At 37.2% G+C, this 22405-nt stretch overlaps 1 protein-coding gene across 1 annotated transcript in view; it reads left to right on the forward strand.

Moving 5' to 3' along the window:
* The window catches only part of LOC150104484 (RIMS-binding protein 2-like), a 635427-nt gene that overhangs the window by 209798 nt on the left and 403224 nt on the right, over positions 1 to 22405 (forward strand). The window contains exons 6-7 of the mRNA XM_090395563.1: positions 4784 to 4891; positions 15592 to 15779. Of these exons, the coding sequence (XP_090251689.1) occupies positions 4784 to 4891; positions 15592 to 15779 (296 nt within the window). The remainder of the gene's footprint in view (positions 1 to 4783; positions 4892 to 15591; positions 15780 to 22405) is intronic.

The raw sequence follows: 22405 nt of genomic DNA on the forward strand, positions 1-22405 counted from the left end.
GTGGATAAGGATCTAAAATTTAGGGGACACATCGCTGAAATTGTGAAGTCAACACAAAGGGTTCTGGGAATGATGCGGAGGACACTGACGTGTGGAAGTAGGGAGATTCTTGTTCCATTGTATAAGGCTTTGATTAGGCCACACATGGACTATTGTGCCCAGATTTGGTCACTGGGTTTTCAGAAGGATGAAGAGATGTTGGAAAGGGTCTAAAGGCGACTGACTAAGGTAGTCGTCATGAAAGTACCGTATCATGAAAGTACTAAGGTACTTTCATCATATCATGAAAATGAATACACAAAAAATAATCTTCATATGTAAAAACATTCACATAAAGTGAGAACAGAATATAAGTAAACATATACCTACTCCCCAACCATTTAAAGACTATGTTATTTGTAACCTAGCTGAAAATTTTATAGCTTGCTACGCATGCAGTATGTATGTGTCTCGATGTTTAAGAATATCACAGGTGTGAGACAGGAATGTGTATGTGGGCATGAAATGCAGGCAGTGGTAGGCACTGGGAGACATGAGTGTCTCAATTTCATGATTTAGCAGTTGTGGAGGTTTCAGAAAAGGGTGTTTTTTCAATTTTTGGATACCAGTAGTGTGTTAGAGGGTGGAGAGAATGTTAGACTTACATACAGATATAGCTTCGGGTAGTTTAGCAGACAGAGATGGTTTGTCTGATGTGTGTGTGTTTGTGGCAGTTAAAAGCAGAATGTGTGTGTAGAGAAAAATAGAGCTGCTGAGAAAGGAGATGGAAGGTATAAAGATTGAGTTGAGGAGGGTGAATGAAGATCTTGGGAGGATAGAGAGCTTGGCTGGTGTGAGTGGAACAAGAGTAGGCATAAAAGAATAGCATCAGAGAGCAAAGGAGAGAGGAAGGTTAGATAATGCGAGAGAGGAAATTGAAGAAATACAAGACTGTGAAAGCAAGGGAGAAAAAGGAGAAAGTGTCATGGATTTCAGTGAGAGAAGGATGAATGAATCTGTTAGTGTCATTGTCATGTATGGAGATTCAGTGACTCAAGGTGTGCAGGGTAGAGTGTCAGAGGAATGCTTGCCTAGCAGAATAATAGAGTGTGGTAATGGCAGTGAACAGAGATGGATTGCATTTGCATGCAGAAGGGCTCAGGCTTTTGGAGAGAAGCTGTTCTTTTTTGGGCAAGGGAGTGTGTTCGGACAAGGAAACTAGATTTGCAGGGATGACCTTTTGTGGGAATAGTGACTTGAGAAATCAGGGGTGTGCACTATGTTGCAGTGCCAGGTGGAGTATGAGTTGAGTAATAATGGCTAAAAGAATACTCGCAATACACTCATTTTTATGTACACAAATGCTAAAAACATTAGGAATTCACTATGTGGTGAGTAGAAGGAAAAATGATAGCAGACGGAGTATCTTGCTGGGTGGAGAAAAGAATCGGGTAATCAAAGTAGATGACATAATTGTGCTATTTAATGATCGCTTTATTCAATTGTTCCATCCTGATACTACAAGCTTTATTCCTAGAAGGAAAATAAGTGGTGAAGTGTTAATGAATGACGATGATGTATTCCAAATATTGAGTACGCTAAATGTCAATATGGCAGGGAGATTAGATGGAATTTCACCATGTGTTTTAAGGAAATGTTTAACTTGGCTGTTTGATGAAAGTCTTGCAATGGGACAGGTTCCTGGAGAGTGGAAGGAGGCTAAGATAGTACTATTGCATAACAGTTGTGGTAAAATAGAGGTATCAAACTATAGATTTGCTTGTATTTCTTCTGTAGATGTTAAGATTTTGGAGAGGTTAGTAAAAATTCATATACAGGATTGGATAGATGAGGGTAATATTATTTATGCAGGCCAGCATGGATTTGTTTAATCCAGTGAGTGACTCAAGGTTTGCAGGGTAGAGTGTCAGAGGAATGCTTGCTTAGCGGAACAATACTGTGGTAATGGCAGTGAACAGAGATGGATTGTATTTGCATGCAGAATCATTGAATTAGCGCATGCAGAATTTGCATGCACCAATTCAATCCAATCCACTCCAGCACGGAGTGGATTGGATTGGTGATTGGCTCTCTGATAGATAACAGAGAGTTATGTGTCAGAGCATTATCAGGGAGTAGGGAGCACATGTGGAGAGGGTTTAGTCCTGGGACCAGAACGGTCAATGAGTTTAAGGAGTGGTATGATAGACTTTGTGTTTCTTAGTAGGGGATCTCCCCTCCATGAGTCTTGATAGACTTTGTGTTTCTTAGGAAGGACCTCCCACAATGAGTCTTTTGACTCCATGGAGGCCTGAATAACCCTCCCGTGAAGCTTGGGAGGGTTATTAGTAATAGTGGTGATGCTTTGGCTCTTCGAGATGATTTGAATAAGCTGGAAAGGTGGGCAAATTAATGGTGATATCATTTTAATGCAACTAAATATAAGATTTTAAAATTTGGAACCCACAGATGGGATGCTTCACACTCACTTGGTGGAGTTATACTGGATGAAGTAGAGGAAGCAAGAGAGAGGGATCTTGGGGTGATTGTGGATAGAGATTTGAAGTTCTGAGGACATATTGCAAAGGTTGTTAAGGCATCTCAGATAATTGCATCAGTGTTGAGGAGAACATTGACCACAAGAGATAAAAGTCTGCTGGTTTTATTGTATTATGTCATCAAGACATTAAAGCTGTTGAAGTGTTATTATCGTATTAACATTGAGAAGTTTTTTCATATGGTAGAACGAGGGAAAGTAGCAATGGCAAGGGGGGGGGGTCATCCTTGTAAGTTGCAAAAGAAGGTGGTAAGTAAAAGAATAAGAAGTAAGTTTTTTGTATGGAGAGTGGTAGAAGCATGGAATGCATTGCCTGAGATAGTGGAGAATGTGTAGATTCTGGATGATTTTATGAAATGGTATATTAGGCTTTTTTTCTTGACCAGTGCTGACCTCCCAAGATGAATCCTGTGACCCCATTTTAAAATTTGGGACCCACAGATGAGATGCTTCACACTCACTTGGTGGAGTTATATTGGATGAAGTAGAGGAAGCAAGAGTGAGAGAGATCTTGGGGTGATTGTGGATAGAGATTTGAAGTTCTGAGGACATATTGCAAAGGCATCTCAGATAATTGCATCAGTGTTGAGGAGAACATTGACCACGAGAGATAAAAATCTGCTGGTCTTATTGTATAAAGCCTCAGATCTTGTTACAGGGATTTGAAGGGGATGAAGTAACCTTGGAGAGGGTGCAGAGACAGATAACAAAATGATATTGAGGCTGTAGAATGTTGATTTTGAGGATATACTGAGGGTATGTGGGTATATGTGTACAAAAAACTCAGTATTTGGCCTTATAAGTGGGAATAACATCAAGACATTAAAACTGTTGAAGTGTTATTATCATATTAACACTGAGAAGTTTTTTCATATGGTAGAATGAGGGAAAGTAGCAATGGCAAGGGGGGGGCAGGGGTCATCCCTGTAAATTGCAAAAGGAGGTGGTAAGTAAAAGAATAAGTAGTAATTTTTTTGTATGGAGAGTGGTAGAAGCATGGAATGCATTGCCTGAGATGATGGAGAATGTGTAGACTCTGGATGATTTTATGAAGGGGTATGTTAGACTTTTTTTCTTGACTAGTGTTGACCTCACAAGATGAATCCTATGACCCATGGAGAATATGGAAATAATAATAATAATAATAATTATAATGTGCATTCTTTCTACTGCCTTCTGGCCAGTAATACAGCACTATTGAGAAGCCTTGAGACAAAATATTATTATTATTATATGAAGCCTCCAGGTAGTCCAAAGACTCATCAAGGGAGGGCACCTACTCTACAACTCTCTGCCTCCATCAACACTATCTACAACCCACCACCATCACCACTAGCATTTCCACAGACAATCACAAACATCCATGCCCACAGCAGGATTCGAACTCGCAGCCTTTTGGCTAGAGAGCGGATATGCTAACGACTCGGCAACCAGGCAGGCTCAACGTGTGAAGAATTTTCACGTTGCTCCAAGTATCTTGTGGCTAGTAGAACCTCCACATTCTGCAAGACCATATTCCTTAGCTTGTGGAAAATGGATGTATTTCATTTATTCTGATCCTCAGCTGTCTGACTTAGAAGGGATTGTAGGAAATATTAATGCAAACAGTGTAGTAAAAGTATATGTAAAAAGTGAATGTATAAAGAAAGCTTTAAAAGAAAAAAATTACTAAAATAAATGCACAAAAATGTATATTTTTTCTTTATAGTGAAAGTTGAAAATATGTGCAAAAGTAATAGATGTAGGAATTAAAGAAAGAAAAAAAAACTTATAAATACACGCACACACAATTATATTTGCATAAGTTTTACCTATGCATATGAAAGAATTATCATTAGAATATTATTCGGGAATTCAATGGCACCATTTCCCAAAATTTTGAAATATTCCAACTATCATGATTTAGATTCTCTTGATTGCAAAGAGCTTCATAAAATTGTTTAGAGAACTTTCCAATTTGAAAGAAAGTGTGAAGAATTTCATGTTGCTCCAAGGATCTTGTGGCTAGTAGAAATCTTGCGTTATGCTAATTTCTTCATTGCTATTTATTGAAAAAATTTTTTTTTTCATTTTACTTTAACAAAGAATTTAAACATGTTCAATATTTCATTTTTATTTAAGTACATTTTCCCATTTAAATTCATTATTGTTATATCATAGGTTTCATACTAAAATTATTCAAATAATTTTTTGTCAGAATTTTAATATTTTTAAGTTTTAATGTTTCGAATTTTTGTTGCCTTTAAGAGGATTTCCATCGTATGAATGACTACATTGATCTCAATGATATAGATGAAGTGGATGAGGAAGACAATTTTTCTGATATAGAAAAGGAAAGAGAAATCTATGAAAGAGGTAAGAAAAACTTCATTATTATTGTTATTGTTACCAATCTATACTCAAGACAAGTATAATAAAATTAGTTTAATCCTTTATCCAAGTGTGAGCAAACAAAGTTTGCGCCTGAAGTATCTTCAGGACTAGGGTAAAGTGATACAACTGGTATTTCCACTAGGGCCTGGCTCCCACTGAAGAGACCTCAATAAAGGTCGAAACTAGTCTGGGTAGTGGCCCTTCCTTTAATGCATAACATTAGACATATCCGCAAGGAGATGTGTTTTGCATTATAGGAGATACTGAGTTAGGTGTGTTGGTAGCTTTCTCCACCTTTGCAACAAGTTGCCCTGGTGTTGTATCACTTTACCCTAGTCCTGAAGATACTTCAGGCGCAAACTTTGTTTGCTCACACTTGGATAAAGGATTAAACTAATTTTATTATACTCTAACCAAGTGAAAAAATAAACTTTCAACTCAAGACAAGGTGTTTGTTTGTTTAGACTTAAGAGGTTCACAATGTTACGTGTCAGTTCGATTTAAACAGTGCATTATGTGGCCGCTTACCTGTTAGCTACCCTTGGTGGAAACAAGAGTCCCACTGAAAGTGATATTGAGAAAATTCTTGGTAGTGTTGGGACTGAGATTGATGAAAATAGGCTGAAAAAAGTTATCAAAAGGTTAGTAACCCTTTAATCCTTGATCAGGCATCAGTTATTAATGAAAACAAAACTGCAGTATGAGCAGAAATTGGCAGACCAGGTGAAGAAAAACCCTAGAGAGTTTTTAGATATGTGGCAAGTAGAAGGAAGATTGATAATGTAAGAAGATGTTAATGGATCAAAGTGATAGAATGGTAACTGCTGCAGAAGACATTGTTGAGGTATTCAGTGATCAGTTTATAAGGGTGTTTCATCCTGATGTAGAGGACATAGGAGAGGATGGCTTAATTGTGAGTGAGCAGGAGGTATTTGAGGAAATAAATAAACTTGATGTCAGTAAGGTAATAGGATTTGATGACATATCACTACACACCTTAAGGGAACATTCCAGGAAATTGGCAGTAGCATTGGCATGCCTGTTTAATAAAAGACAACAGCACAGGTTCCAAGGCAGCGGAAAGCAGGTAAAATTGTTCCACTGCATAAAGGTGTCAATAAGTCTGTAGCTTCAAATTATAGGACAATCTGTATATCTAGAGTTGTGGTGAAGGTACTGGAGAGATTGGTGAGAAGTAGGATATAGTAATGGCAAATACCTTAGAGAAGGAAGATGCAATATACAGTGATGTACTTGGATTTTGAAAAAGCTTTTGATACACTGCCACACGACAAACTGGTAAATAAATGGAAACAGATAGGATTGGATAACAGATTTCTGAGTCCAGTCAGTGACTAGGTATCAGATAGGTATCAGGAAGTTGTATATGGGGGTGCAGCATCCCGAAAGAGAAAGGTCACTATTGGTGTGCTTCAGGGGTCAGTTTTGGGACCATTGTTGTTCAATTTGTATGTCAGTGATATTGGGATGGGTTTAACTAGTGATATGCAGCTGTTTGCAGATCATGAAAAAACTGGGGAGAGCAGTGCAGAGTCAAGTGGATGTGAAGTATACACTTCATGGGGAAAGTTAAAAGGAAGTAAAGATGAGAGATCTAGCATTAATGGTGGATAAGGATTTGAAATTCAGAGGCAACATTGCACAAGTTATGAAGACATCACATTGGATAATGGCAATACGGAGCACCCTGACATGTAGAAATAGAGATTCTGATGCTATTGTATAAGACCTTGATCAGGCCTCATACGGATTTTTGTGCACAGATTTGTTCAGCATGTTTCATGGTAACAAGGATATGTTGGAAAGGATTTAGAGAGGATTCACAAAGGTGGTCAGTGGTCTTTGGAATATGGAGTATGACGACAGATTGAGAGAATGTAAGTTGCAAAGCCTCATGAATAGGAGGAAGGTGGGTGATAAGATTGAGACATATAAGATACTCAGGGGTTGTTATCAGGTTAACATGGAAGAGATTTATTATTATTATTATTATCCCAAGACCCCATGGAGTCAAAGACTCATCTAGGAGGTCCTTTTGTCATATACACACAGCTTATCATTCCGCACTTTAAACCCATTCAAATTCTCTGCAGACACCACACTCTCACGCAAGGCATATTATTCACAAATCTGCATACAAAAAACCTACTTCTCACTCTCCTGCTCACACTGTCCTTATACAGCTTCCAGGGATATCCTCTGATTCTCCTCTTATCTCCACTGTTTGCTGTAAAACCTCTCCAACATTCACCCTGTAACAACCACTCACTTCTAGGTCTCTATCGTATCACCCCCTCTTCCTCCTATCCACTAGACTGTAAATTGCATCTTTTCAACCTTTCCTTATATTCGACATTCCAGAGATCAAAAACTACCTCAGTAAGTCATCTATGGACCCTTTCCAACATCTCTTTGCCCTTTTGAAAACCAGGTGATTAAATCTGTGCACATCAAAGCCTTATACAATGGAACTAGAATCTCCCTACTTCTACAAGTCAGTGTCCTCTGTCCTCCACCGCATCATTTCCAGAAGTCTTTGTGTTGTTTCACAATTTTGGCAATGTTTCCCCTAAATTTCAGATCCTTATCCACTATCACCCTAACATCTCTTATTTCCTCCACCTCCAACAATATACCCCCACCAAGCATAAATTCTACATCCTATCGTTGTTTCCCAAATTTTAAAACCTTACATTTTGCAACTTTGAACTTATATCCCCATTTCCATGCCTATTCACTCATTGTATTCAAATCTTCTTGTAAGGCCACAACATCTTCTCTACTCTTCATAGTTCATTCCACCTTTGTATCATTTGCAAACAACTGAATATCCCCATCCAAATCTTAGCCAATGTCATTAACATACAGGTTAAACAGCAATGGTCCTAAAACAGATCCCTGAGGCACTAATGACTTTCCTCTTCTGGGATATGTGTCCCCCCCCCCCATACACAAATGCTGAAGCCTATCAGATAGCCAATCTCTGTTCCAATGCACTAATCTAATATCCAACCCCATCCGCTCTAGTTTGACTATCAATTTATCATGTGGTAATTGATTAAAAGCCTTTGTGAAATCCAAGTATACTAGATTTCACAAAGTGTATCCCTCTGCTCATTTCAAGGAAGCCTCACTTTATTGTAATAAGTAAGTAAATAAGTCTAAATATGACCTCCCTTTAGCAAATCCATGCTGTCCATCAAAGATAATTCCATGGTTTTCCACCTAATTCTGGATCACGGTTCTCACGAGCTTCTCCAATAACTTAACCACAACACCTGACAAACAGATAGGCCTATAGTTTGATGCTTCAGTTCTATCACCTCCGTTACGAAGCAGCACAATCTTGCTCTCTTTCCACTCCTTTGAAACTTGATCCAGTGCAAGACTCATATTAAAAAAATATGTCAGGGCAGATGTCAACTCCCTGGCACATTCCTTCAGAATGCATCATCACTGGAAACTGTATGAGGAGGTTGTGAGCAGAGGAGTGCAGGGTCTTTGCATGGAGAGTGTTTGGTGAGTGGATTGCATTTCCTGAATGTGATGTGAATTTAGATACATTGAGTCAGTTAAATCACTGTTGGATGAGCGCATTAGAATGCTATAATGTGTACCTTCCACGATGAGTCTGACTCCATGGAGGTCCGATGTTAATAATAATTAAACTTTAAACTATGTTCGCAGAATTATCCAAAAAAAAAAAAAAACGCCAGATGAAAGAGGCAACAAACAGACACTAACTCATCTATAAATGATGACATTCTAAACAGTAAATGATAATCTATGGAAAACACTAAAAAATTGACTTGCAACACTAATCTACAAATATTATACAAAAACACAAAAAATCAAATAACAAGAAAATCTCATAGTGCAGAAAGATATGGCTTTCAAAAATTTATGGATTAGCTAATATCATGCAGAGGTAGCAGGGTTTTTTATCCAGAAAACTCAGGTTTTTCATCCTGCTCACCGCCTTCAGAACACACATAATTTACAGATAAAAAAAATAATGTTTTTGTGATCATAGATAGTAGATGGCATTGATAGTAATACTGTCATCATAGGAGAATTAAGTAATGGAGAGAGTGAGATGTATTATTCTGTATTTAGGAATGTAGATGTAGTGCACTTCCATGATGAGTCCTTGGACTCCCTGGAGGTGTCATGTAATAATAATGTTAATATGAAGCAAACATGGGCTATACTTAATAGATTACTGACTCTAATAAAGATAACTTCACTACAAGATTTTATTGCAAAAAACTTTGCAGGATATGAACCCTTATTCCAAAAAAGAGTGAGACTTCAGGATATCAGAGTTTATGTCCAAGTCATCTGAGTTGTAATATTTTGGCTGTATTTACAAGTAGTTTTGCTTACCCAGATTTAGCACAGTACAGTTAGGTCCATCCAAGGATCAGTCTGAGACATGTATCTTTATTATTATTACCCCAAGACCCCATGGAGTCAAAGACTCATCTAGGAAGTCCTTTTGTCATACACACAGCTCATCATACCGTGCATTAAACACACTCAAATTCTCTGCAGATACCACACACACACTCAGGCAAGGCATTCCAATCATTCACAACTCTACATGTAAAAAATCTGTTTCTCACTTCCCTGCCCACACCCTCCTTATACAGCTTTCAAGGATGATCTCTGGTTCTCCCCTGATCACCCACTGTTTTCTGTAGAACCTCTCCAACATTGATCCTGTAATAACTTCTTACTAACTTTTTGTTCTCTATCATATCTTCCCTCTTCTTCCTATCCACTAGACTCTGTAAATTGCATCTTCTCAACCTTTCCTCATATCTGACATTCCAGAGGTCAGAAACTACCTTAGTCAGTCACCTGTGGACCCTTTCCAACATCTCTTCTTCCTTTTGAAAACCAGTTGACAAAATCTGTCCACAGTAGTCCATGTGTGGCCTAATCAAAGCATTATACAATGGAACAAGAATCTCCCTACTTTTATAAGTCAGTGTACTCCACTGCATCATTTCCAGAAGTCTTTGTGTTGTCTTCACAATTTTGGCAATGTGTCCCCTAAATTTCAGATCCTTATTCACTATCACCTCCAGATATCTTTTTCCTCCACCTCCGACAATATATCCTCACCAAGCATAAATTCTGCATCCTATCTTTGTTTTCCAAATTTTACAACCCATGCCCATTCACTCAATTTATTCAAGTCTTCTTGTAAGGCCACAACATCTTCTCTACTCTTCATAATTCCTCCCAACTTTGCATCATCTTCAAACAACCGAATATGTCCATCCAAATCTTCGCCAATATCATTAACATACAAGTTAAACAGCAGTGGTCCTAAAACAGACCCCTGAGGCACTCTACTAGTTTACTTTACTTTTATGGGATATTGCTCCCCCCATACACAGCCAGTCTCTGATCCATTGCACTAATCTAATACCCAACCCTATCTGCTCTAGTTTGACTATCAATTTATCATTCAGTAATCTATCAAAAGGTTTTGCAAAATGTAAGTATATTACTGTGTATCTCTGTCTTGTGTACAAGGATGCCGTCACCTTATTGTAATAAGTAAGTAGATTAGTAAAGATGAACTCCTTTTAGCATATCCATGATGTCCATGAAGGATAATGCCATTGTTGTCAATCCAGTTCTGAATCTCCTAGTTCTCCAACAACATAACCATAACACCTGACAGATAGGCCTATAATTTGATGCTTCAATTCTATCACTTCCCTTATGAAGCAGCACAATCTTGCCCTCCTTCCTCTCCTTTGGAACTTGACCCAGTGCAAGACTCCTATTAAAAAATATGTTAAGGCAGATGTAAACTCTCTGGCAGATTCCTTCAGAATACGTGATGATATATTATCAAGTCCCACAGCCTTATTAACATTAAGTTTGCTCAATTCTCCCATACACCTCTTGCTCACTTACAGTCAGGCTCTCCTACCCATCATCAACTGCTCTCAATCTCTCCATGAAGTAACATTCAGAAGAATGAAAGACCTTTATGATCTGCTCATTAAGTATCTCCACTATATCGTCTTCAGCAGTTGTCCTTATAATATCTTCTCCAATCAGTGTCATCCTTCCATTATTATTATAATTATTATTATTATTATTATTATTTTTCGGGCTACTCCAGGGAGTCCTTAGACTCATCGAGGGAGCCCCTAAACATCATGTCCACACAACTATACGACATTCTCACAGTATCTATCATACCTTGCTTTGAAATCGCTCCCTGTCATAGCACCCACAACAGACTCTGGCAGCTTATTCCACTAATTTACCACTCCAAAAGTAAAGAACCCAGCTCTAACACCACTGCTAACCACACTCTTGCCCAGCTTCCATAGGTGTCCCCTAGTTCTCCCACCACCAGTCCTGATCTCAAAAATATCCTCTGAATTAATCTTATAGAATCCTTTTAGCAATTTTAATGTTTCAATCATATCTCCCCTTTTCTGCCTATCAACCAGTTTCTGCAACCCACAAATTTTCAACCTGTTCTCATATGGTTCATTCCATAGACCTGCTATCATCTTAGTCACTCGCCTCTGGATCCTGTCCACCTCCCTACATCAAGAAGGAACCAAGGTGACCAAATCTGGGCACAGTAGTCAAGATGAGGTCTTATCAAGGCTCGGTACAGAGGTACAATAACTTGCTTGTCTCTGCTCGGTAAGGTATTTTTCAACAACCAAGTGAGTTGATGAGCTGATTTAGCTACTTTTGCAATGTGCCCCCTAAACTTCATCTCCCTATCCACCAACACTCCCAAGTCCCTGGCCTCATCAATCTCTTGGAGTACAGTTCCACCCATGTGGTATACTGCTGCTAATCTTTTCACCCCAAAATGCATAACCTTACATTTTGTCACATTAAATTGACATCCATTCTCCTTAGCCCAGAACTCCAACCTATCTAAGTCATCCTGCAAGACTTTGACATCTTCTGCATTCACTATCGCCCTCCCCAACTTTGCATCATCAGCGAACAAATGAACTGTTCCACTTAGATCCTTCCCTATATCGTTAATGAACAGATTAAACAGCAGTGGTCCAAGAACAGAACCCTGCGGCACCCCACTAGTCACAGGCCGTCTTTTGGACTCCACTCCTGAATAAACTACTCTTTAATATCTCTCCATCAACCACCCACCTATCCATCTCACCAACCCTATATCCATTCCCATATGTTGTAGTTTACGGATTAGAATTCCATGTGGTATCCTGTCAAACGCCTTTGCCAGGTCCAGCAGTATCACTGTAAACCCATTTCCCTTATCCAGTTCAGCCGTCACCTTGTTATAAAACTTGAGCAAGTTACTCAGGCATGATCTACCCTTTACAATGCCATGCTGTCCCCTGTACAGTATCTCATTTTCATCAATCCATTCCTGTATTCTCTTGACTACTTTCTCCTAGACCTTGACAACAACTCCTGATATGCTGATCGGTTGGTAATTTGCAACTATAGTCTTGAATCCTCCTTTATGCAGTGAAACTATTTTCCCCTCTTTCCACGCCTTTGGGACTAAACCAGACCCGAGACTCAGATTAAATAACATGGTCAAGGGCACTGATAATTCCTTAGCCGCCTCACGCAAGATCCGTGCTGATATACCATCCAATCCCACAGATGTATTCACATTAAGGTTCTGTAATAGACTATTCACCTCCACTTCATTCATCACATTTCCCGTATAAACTAATGGCTGCTTCATTTTTTCAATGTCTCCACCTGGATGATATACTTTTGCAAAGTGCGTGCTCAGTAACTCCACTATATCGACTGGTTCAGTGACCTCCTTACCATCGTCATTCCTTAAAATAATTTTGCCATGTACAGTTTTTTTCTTGCATGCAGCATATTGAAAGAACTGTTTGGGATTCTCTTTTGCTTGCATAGCTAGTTTCCTTTCATAATCGGCTTTTGCTGTTTTTACCACACTCGTTACCCTTCTGGCCTGCACTTTATACCGTTCGTGTGCCTGCAGGTCACCCCTTTCTTTAAATTCCCTCCACAGTTGTTTCTTTTTTTGCAGCTCAAGCTTAATGGTGTTATTCATCCATTTAACCCCTACTTGTTTTACTATTCGGACCCAAGTAACAATCAGCCATAATCTCCTGTAAATGCTCCTTGACCACTTCCCATGCTCTATTGATGTCCAGCCCTTGCAGTTGTACATGCCATGGCACTGATCCAAGCAATCTCCTAAGCTTGTCATACTTGCCAGCATGGTAATTCCACATATACCCTGTCTTAATCAAAAACCGAATTATCATTCCGGCTACATATCGAAACAATTTCCTAGGATTATTTTTGGTTTCATTAACTAACTGCTACTCATATCTCACTTTTGCTACCCTTACCAGCCAGTCATCCACCTTGCCTGGTCTTTGTAATCCTCATGGAACTGGTTATTACCATATATTGCCTTCTCACCCTTGGAATACATCTAGACATTGCTTCTACTACATAGTCCTTGAATATATATCCCAAGCTGCATTAATCTCTTTTCCAGCTAACTCCTCATTCCATGCTACACCTGCAAGCTCTTCATAATCACCACCCTTGTAGTTTCATAGTTCCTTTTCTCACAGAGGTCCTCCCACCCTGCTGGCAACCAACCAGGTAATCACTTCATGGTCACTCTCACCAATTGGAGGGTGATTGGACACCTCATTTATAATTACATCCATCTGATGAGATGATCAAATCAAAGACCTTCCATCCTTGTGTGCCCTATGTTACATTCTGTCTGAGTTAGTTGTCCCTCAAAAACTCAAGAAACTCATTTTATTTACTTCCAGTTGCTATCTCATCATTCCAGTGTATATTGCCATAATTAAAATCACCCATAATGATCACCCTCTTCTTATTTGCTTTACTAATTTCATTATATATTTCATAGTCACTGTCATCCAGATTACCAAGTCTATAACAACATCCAACCAAGTATTTCATTCTATTCAACTCTATCTCAACTATACTGCCTCAAAACCAGTGGCACTACTTCCCTCTTGCATGTCTACTTTGTATAAATATAACTCTTTCTCTATCATCAATAGCACTCCCCCTATATTTTTACCCTTTCTATCCTCACCAAATACATCATACCCTTCCATCTCTATTCCTGTCAGGATGTTGTCCTCATCTAACCATGTCTCATTTATTCCAACAATTTTTGGGTGAACAGACTCAATTAGTGCAACCATTTCATCTGCCTTGTTTCTTACACTTCCAGCATTTGTATACAAACACGACAGCTCATTCCTGGATCTACAGCTAGTTCTACTGATACCACTTATTCAATGCGATTTCTCCATTCTTAACTCAAGCCATTTCCCTTTCTCCTTATTCATCTTAGAAATCTCTCCAATTCCAACTGTTTCCTCTTGATCCCAGGTCATCCCTCTTCCTTTCTTGTCTACAGATGAATTCACATCCTCTTGGAGCATCCACCTTTCTCCCACTGTGTTCCCTTGTCCACCCTGACCCTCCCCATTTACCTGTCCATCTTGCACACTTATTTTCTCATTCTCTATACTCATGCCACTTACTTCTTCATTCACTCCTGTCTTACTCTCTCGCTCTTTCGCATCATTTCCCAGGGATGAATGTCTGGTTCTCACCTGATCTCCCACTGTTTTTCTGTAGAACCTCTCCAACATTGATCCTGTAATAACCTCTTACTAACTTGTAGGTCTCTACTATCATATCTTCCCTCTTCCTCCTATCCACTAGACTCTGTTAATTGCATCTTCTTAACCTGTTTTTTTTCCAAAAGAGTTAATGAGATCTGTAGTATTTTTGGTGCTTATTGTCTTGGTTTGAGAACTTAAAATAAGATGAATCTGCTGGTATAGTTCTAATTTTGTCTTTAATGATATTAATGATGATTTTCAGATGGGGAAGAGTTTATTATGGAAGAGTAGAACCAGCTGTTCACGTTTCCTAATATCATTTTATGCATTGATGATGTACAATCCAAGATATTGAAAGTCCTGTACGCTTTCCAAAGGTCTATTGTTGATATGAAGTATAAGGTTTTCATAACCTGTTGAGAATACTTTGGACTTTTGGATGTTGATCTGCAGACCAATTAGTTTAGCCTAATTGGTCTGCAGATCAATTAGGCTAAAAGTTGGTCTATATCAATAAGTATAACTTTGTTAATGATGAGGATATTTGTTTATTAAGTTTGTAATTTATATAGTTACATTATAGAATGTAACTATATAAATTCTTTATTGAATTACATTAGGACAAGATTTGGTTAATTTTTACTGACATTTTTGTACATTATATTTAACCGTGCAATTAAATATATTTTAAGCAGACCTAAAAATAAAACAGAATGTGTTTAGCAAAGATTACATTTTAATATATCATATATTCTTTAATGAAGTACACTTTGTTTTCTTGCTATTCATAAAAAAAAGAAAGTACTTTATGATTAACAAAATTATCATTTATGTATTTATCTGCAGTGTTGCTCAGCAGCTGTTGTTAAAGGAACATATTGATATTATCTTTTTTATGAGACAAGAACCATAAATGTTATTGTTTAAAGTTCTTCATATTTGTAAGGTAGTAAATTAATTTTTTTTTATATAAAAAGTGATTTTTTTTTTAATCCACATGGATAGTTCCTCCTCCTCAGTGTTTGATTCTTGAACGTCAGCTTAATAAAAGTATTCTGCTTGGTTGGATACCACCTGATGTTTCATTTGATGCTGTGGAAGCCTATCATATTTATGTGGATGGAATTCCTAAAGCAACTGTAAAGGCATCAGAGAGAACAAGAGCTCTAATTGAAGGAGTTGATTCACTACAGGTGAAATATTTATAGATATCTTATGCATGGTATGCTTTTTTGTATAATTTTTTAAATATATAAAATTATATATTATATTATATATTTATTTTAATTATATAAAATTATATATATTATATATTATATTATATTATTGATTTGATATCTCTACAATCCTATTGATCCTTCAAGTCATCACTTCATTGTCACTCTCACCAACTGAAGGCAAGTATGACATCACAGTCACAATCAGATCCTCTGATGCTATGACCAAATCCAAAGCTCTCAATCCTTATGTTCCCTCCATCCCATCTGTTTAAGACTTTCTCCCTCAAGAAATCCAAAACTTTCGTTACGTTAATACTATGTCTTTTTTTCCATTTGTTCTGTTTATATCACTATAGTTGAAGTCTCTAGTAATGATTACTCACTTTGCTCGTACCAATTTAATTGGCCTAACCATTTCTTGATCAGCACCATCTATATCCCCTGTTCTATAGCAATATTGCCCCAGATTGGCCATGTGGTAGTGTAGCCACTCTCCAACCAACAGGTTGCAGATTCAAATCCTGCTGTGGGTAGGGATGTTTGTGATTGTCTTTAGGTGGGAGATGAATTTCATTGCCTGGTCTGAGACCACCATCCGGCTTATTGGAGGCCTGAAGTGGCTTAAAAAAGTTCCATGTTTGTCTCGAGAGTATGGTGTCCAGACTATGTAAAAATAAATAAAAAAATTACAATATATATATATATTAATCTATATATATATATATATATATATATATATATATATATATATATATATATATATATATATATATATATATATACATATATATATATACATATATATATATATACAGTAAAACCCCATTTTACGTTCCTGCAATTTACATTTTCCTGCGATTTACGTCATTTTCCATTGGTCCTGTCTTAAGAGCTATTCTTATGATATATTGTTTTCCCGCCATTAACAACTTGATGTGGACGTTATTTCCTGTGATTTGCGTTTTTTTCTCAGGTGACAATACTGATTTTTGAATAGATTTCTGCAGAAATCAGTGCATTTCTGTTCCCAGATGGTCTTGCTTTCGACTGTAGTTTCGTTTCTGCTATCACGGTGATTTGCATGCTTGCAGCAGTAATGTAGTGATGAGCAATACTGTGATTTTTCACACACAGTACGAATTGATATTGCATAATTTCTGCTATGTAATTTAGCGTGTGAAAGTTGCTTTTAAGTTGCAGTGGTGGATTATCCATGTTAGTAACATGGAGAAAAAAGACGGAAAATGTATTTCCGTAAAAGAAAAGATGGCAATTCTACGACTTGTATATTGGCATGCCAGAACGTGAGCATTAAGTTAAAGATCTTGGATTCTCCATGTCCACTTTGAACATGATAGTAAAAAACAGGTCAAGCATTGAATCCAAAGCAATCTGGCACTATGTCAAAAAAAAAAACGAAAAGCAAAAACAATCAACAATTAAAGATTTTTTAAATAGATAAATGTAATTAATTGTAAATTCATTTATTTTCAGTTATTAAATTTTGTAATCTAGTGTGTAGACTGACATACTAGCAGGTAAGTCATCTTTTATCATCATCAAATTCCTGCCATGTACCCTCAAGGAGTATACAGGATAGTACTACATGAAATATTTACATCATTACTAACTTCCTATCTACAATTTTCCTCCAAATCAGTCTGTTACTTGTCAAGACTCCAACATTATCAGATCTTATATTTCTATCGTCTAAGGCACTTTGTACCATATCAATCCACCTATATCTTGGTCTTCCTCTGGGTCGTTTTCCTGCCAACCTGGCAGAAAACACTTGTTTTGCTAATCTTTCCTTGCCCATTCTGTTTAAGTGACCATACCACCTGAGATTAGCTCTGCTAACGCTTTCCTGGATGCTGACAATGCCAAGTTCTTTCCTAATATCCTCGTTTTTAATATGATATTGCCATTGATGCCATCTGTTCATGCCTCTAATCTTTCTCAGGACTCTCATATCTGCAGTCTCTAGTCTTTGGTTAAGTGCTTTACTTCTGACCCAGCTCTCAGATCCATAAGTTAAAACTGGTTTGAACACTGTCTTGTATACAGCTAATTTAGTGTTCCGACTAATTTCTCTCTTATTCCATATGAATTTATTTAATTGACTTCCTACCATACAGCTTTGTTGATTTTGTTGTCTATTTTCATATTTAATATACCATCTTCACTAAAAATCATGCCTAAGTAGCTGAAATGTTTTACTTGTTCCATAGGTTCTCTATTCACAACGCAGTTGACATTTTCAACGATTCTGCCTATTTTCAATGTCTTTGTCTTTTTATTGCTGACCTTCATACCATATCTATTACAACAATTATTCAATTTAGTCAGGGAATCTTGCAGATTTATTTAGAAGTATAACATCGTCTGCATAAAGCAAAGAGCTGACATTAACATCTCCAATTTTGATATCAGGTTTAATACCACTTTCCTTCTTAATATGATCCAAATAGATAATGAATAACAGAGTGGATAGTGTACATCCTTGTCTCACACCAGATTTAACATTAAACCATCTTCCTGTATTTCCTTCAATCCTAACTGCTGACTTACAACTAAAATAAAGACTAGGTATTGCTTGATATATTGCCCCATTGACACCATATAACTGTAGTGTATTGAATAGCTTCTCTCTTGGCACCTTGTCATATGCCTTTTCCAGATTGACAAAACTTAAATACAGATCTTTGTTATATTCCCATGCTTTCTCAACTATTTGTCATAAAGTGAAGATCTGATCCTGACAGCCTCTATTTGGCTTGAATCCAGCTTGTTCTTCACCAAGCTTTTCTTCCACAATTCTTCTCAACCATTTCTCAAGTATACTAGCATATATCTTACCAGAAACACTCAGTATTGAGATGTCTCTGTAATTCTCACATTCAGTTTTATTTCCCTTTTTATATATGGGTACTATTGAGAGCTCTACTCAAATCATCGGGAATTCGTCCCTTTGTCCACGCCTTCTGAATTATGCAGTGCAGCCACTGTAAGACTTTTATACCACCATACTTAAGCATTTCGAATATCATCTACTCCTGCTGCCTTTCCACATTTCAAGCCATTGATGACTTTTTCTACTTCAAGTATGTATATATATTCCAGATTGTATGCCTGTTGAGTGTTTTTTACCACTGTGCTATTACTGCTTGTGTCATTTAGCAATTTTTTGAAGTAATTACTCCATACTTCAAGGATATCTTTTTCTCCTGTTTTTTTGCCTTTATCATTTCTAATTCCTTTTACAGCACTCTTTCCTCAATTTCTGACCTTCTTCAACAGGATTTAAAATTATTTTGCCACCTTCTTGATATTTATTTTCTATGTTTTTGCCAAAGTCCTCCCATGACTTTTGTTTAGCTAGTTTTTCACAGTGTTTAGCTTTCTTACATTTGTCTCTGTATTCTCTAAGAGCACAAGCTGACTTATTTGCAAGGAATTTTTGATATGCTTTCTTCTTTTCCTTCACTGCCTCTTTTACTTCCTGTGTCCACCATGGAGTTCTGATTTTTCTATCCTTGCAGACAACCTCACCACATGCCTCTGTGGCTGAATCAATCAGGGTTTTCTTCAAGGCTTGCCACTGAATCTCCATGGTTTGGTTGCTGTTCTCAAACTCTCATTTTTTCTTCAATAATCTTTGTGTATTTTAGTCTACAGTTCACATCTGAGAGTTGCTCAACTTTTATTCGCTTTAAAACTTTCTTACATGTTATTCTTTTCAATATTAAATTCAATTTTATCCTGCTCAAGTCTAAATAGTGATCACTTCCAATTTCAAATCCTCTGTACACTCTGGTGTCCTGCACTAGGGAGAAAACATCACTATCAACAATAACATAGTCAATGAGACTTTTCTTATTCCTTGCCTCTTCTCTCCATGTGAATTTGTGCACATTTTTATGTTGGAACATGGTGTTAGTAATAACCAGTCCATGTCCTGAGCAGAAATTTGCCATATTATTAGCTTTGCTCTTTTCTCCAAATTTTCCCAAAATATTTTTGTATGTCTGACAATCGCTTCCTACTCTGCTATTTAAATCCCCAACAAGGACCAACTTTTCATTTTTCATTGTGTCAGTAGCTTTCTCTAGAGCCGCACAAAATTCTTCCACTTCTACCTTGGTAGAGCCTTCTGTGAGACCATTGGCACAAATAAGTCTCATTGTCCAATTTCCATTCTGATATTTGCCCATATCACTCTACTTGAGACTGCCTGCCATTCAAGAAGATCCGCCTCGTATTTAGTGTTGAATACTATGGCTACTCCTTCTTTTCCTTGATTGTCATTGCCTGATTATAACATTTTGTATTTATTGCTCAGAAAGATCTCACCAGTTTTTGTCTTTTTTGTTTCAGTCACCCCTATTATGTCGATCTGGTAGTTATCTAATTCCTCAGCTAGCTCCATTTCTTTGCCATTCATGCTTCTTGTGTTGATAGTACCGATCTTTAACTCTGGTGATGTTGAGTTCTGGTGTGTTTTCAGATTTGTTCCAGTAGCTGACTTTTTGCTGTTTGCCCTGGTTCCCTGGCGAAAACAACGGGGCCTTGTTTAACCGGGCAATGCTCCAGCTGGCATGAAATTCTAACAGGGTCACCACAAGAAGGTGAGGATTGGACATTAGGTCAGAACCCCTGATCGGTTCTCCGCATTCCTTTAAAGGCTATGTGGAGGTCTCCTCTCAGTTATACAGATTTTTAGTCATCTTTTAGCCTTTTTTAAATTTTTTTTTACATTTCCTGCTATTTACACTTTACTTTTTTTTACATCAGTCCCCTGAAAAGTGTAAAAATGGGGTTTTTCTTTGTGTGTGTGTGTGTGTGTGTGTGTGTATATATATATATAAATCATAAAGCATCCTGTTAGTTTTATATATATATATATATATATATATAGTTTTATATATATATATATATATATATATATATATATATATATATATATATATATATATATATATATATATATGGGAATAAATTTTTAACTTGGGTATATTGTATATTAGGATAACCAAGCAATTTTATATGCTTGGTTATTTTAGCTCCTAATCCCAAGTGTGCAAACAATTAAGTTTGCGCCTGAAACAAAGTTCAAGTCTAAAGATGGTACAACACCAGGGCAGCTCATTGTAAAGGTGGTTAAAGCTTTGATCACTATTCTTAGTATTTTCCCATAATGTAAAGCACATCTCACTAGAAGATGTATACTGCAATGCATTATGGGTGGGGTCACTACCCAGACCGGTTTCGACCTTTTTTGAGGTCTCCTCAGTGAGTAGCTAGACCCTAAATACCAAGGTTTTAGTAATACAAAGCCTTATCAACTTTAATTATATAAGTTGCAACAAGGTGTATTAAGTTTTAATAAAAATCTCTGGAGGAGATATTGATGGGAATAAATTTTTAACTTGGGTATATTGTATATTAGGATAACCAAGCAATTTTATATGCTTGGTTATTTTAGCTCCTAATCCCAAGTGTGCAAACAATTAAGTTTGCGCCTGAAACAAAGTTCAAGTCTAAAGATGGTACAACACCAGGGCAGCTCATTGTAAAGGTGGTTAAAGCTTTGATCACTATTCTTAGTATTTTCCCATAATGTAAAGCACATCTCACTAGAAGATGTATACTGCAATGCATTATGGGTGGGGTCACTACCCAGACCGGTTTCGACCTTTTTTGAGGTCTCCTCAGTGAGTAGCTAGACCCTAAATACCTAAATATTGATGGGAATAAAAATTTATTCCCATCAATATCTCCTCCAGAGATTTTTATTAAAACTTAATACACCTTGTTGCAACTTATATAATTAAAGTTGATAAGGCTTTGTATTACTAAAACCTTGGTATTTAGGGTCTAGCTACTCACTGAGGAGACCTCAAAAAAGGTCGAAACCGGTCTGGGTAGTGACCCCACCCATAATGCATTGCAGTATACATCTTCTAGTGAGATGTGCTTTACATTATGGGAAAATACTAAGAATAGTGATCAAAGCTTTAACCACCTTTACAATGAGCTGCCCTGGTGTTGTACCATCTTTAGACTTGAACTTTGTTTCAGGCGCAAACTTAATTGTTTGCACACTTGGGATTAGGAGCTAAAATAACCAAGCATATAAAATTGCTTGGTTATCCTAATATACAATATACCCAAGTTAAAAATTTATTCCCATCAATATCTCCTCCAGAGATTTTTATTAAAACTTAATACACCTTGTTGCAACTTATATAATTAAAGTTGATAAGGCTTTGTATTACTAAAACCTTGGTATTTAGGGTCTAGCTACTCACTGAGGAGACCTCAAAAAAGGTCGAAACCGGTCTGGGTAGTGACCCCACCCATAATGCATTGCAGTATACATCTTCTAGTGAGATGTGCTTTACATTATGGGAAAATACTAAGAATAGTGATCAAAGCTTTAACCACCTTTACAATGAGCTGCCCTGGTGTTGTACCATCTTTAGACTTGAACTTTGTTTCAGGCGCAAACTTAATTGTTTGCACACTTGGGATTAGGAGCTAAAATAACCAAGCATATAAAATTGCTTGGTTATCCTAATATATATATATATATATAT

The sequence above is a fragment of the Typopeltis vanoorti genome, chromosome 7, assembly GCF_054136105.1.
Source record: "Typopeltis vanoorti isolate ZY-2024b chromosome 7, IOZ_Tvanoo_1.0, whole genome shotgun sequence".
Taxonomy (NCBI): domain Eukaryota; kingdom Metazoa; phylum Arthropoda; class Arachnida; order Uropygi; family Thelyphonidae; genus Typopeltis; species Typopeltis vanoorti.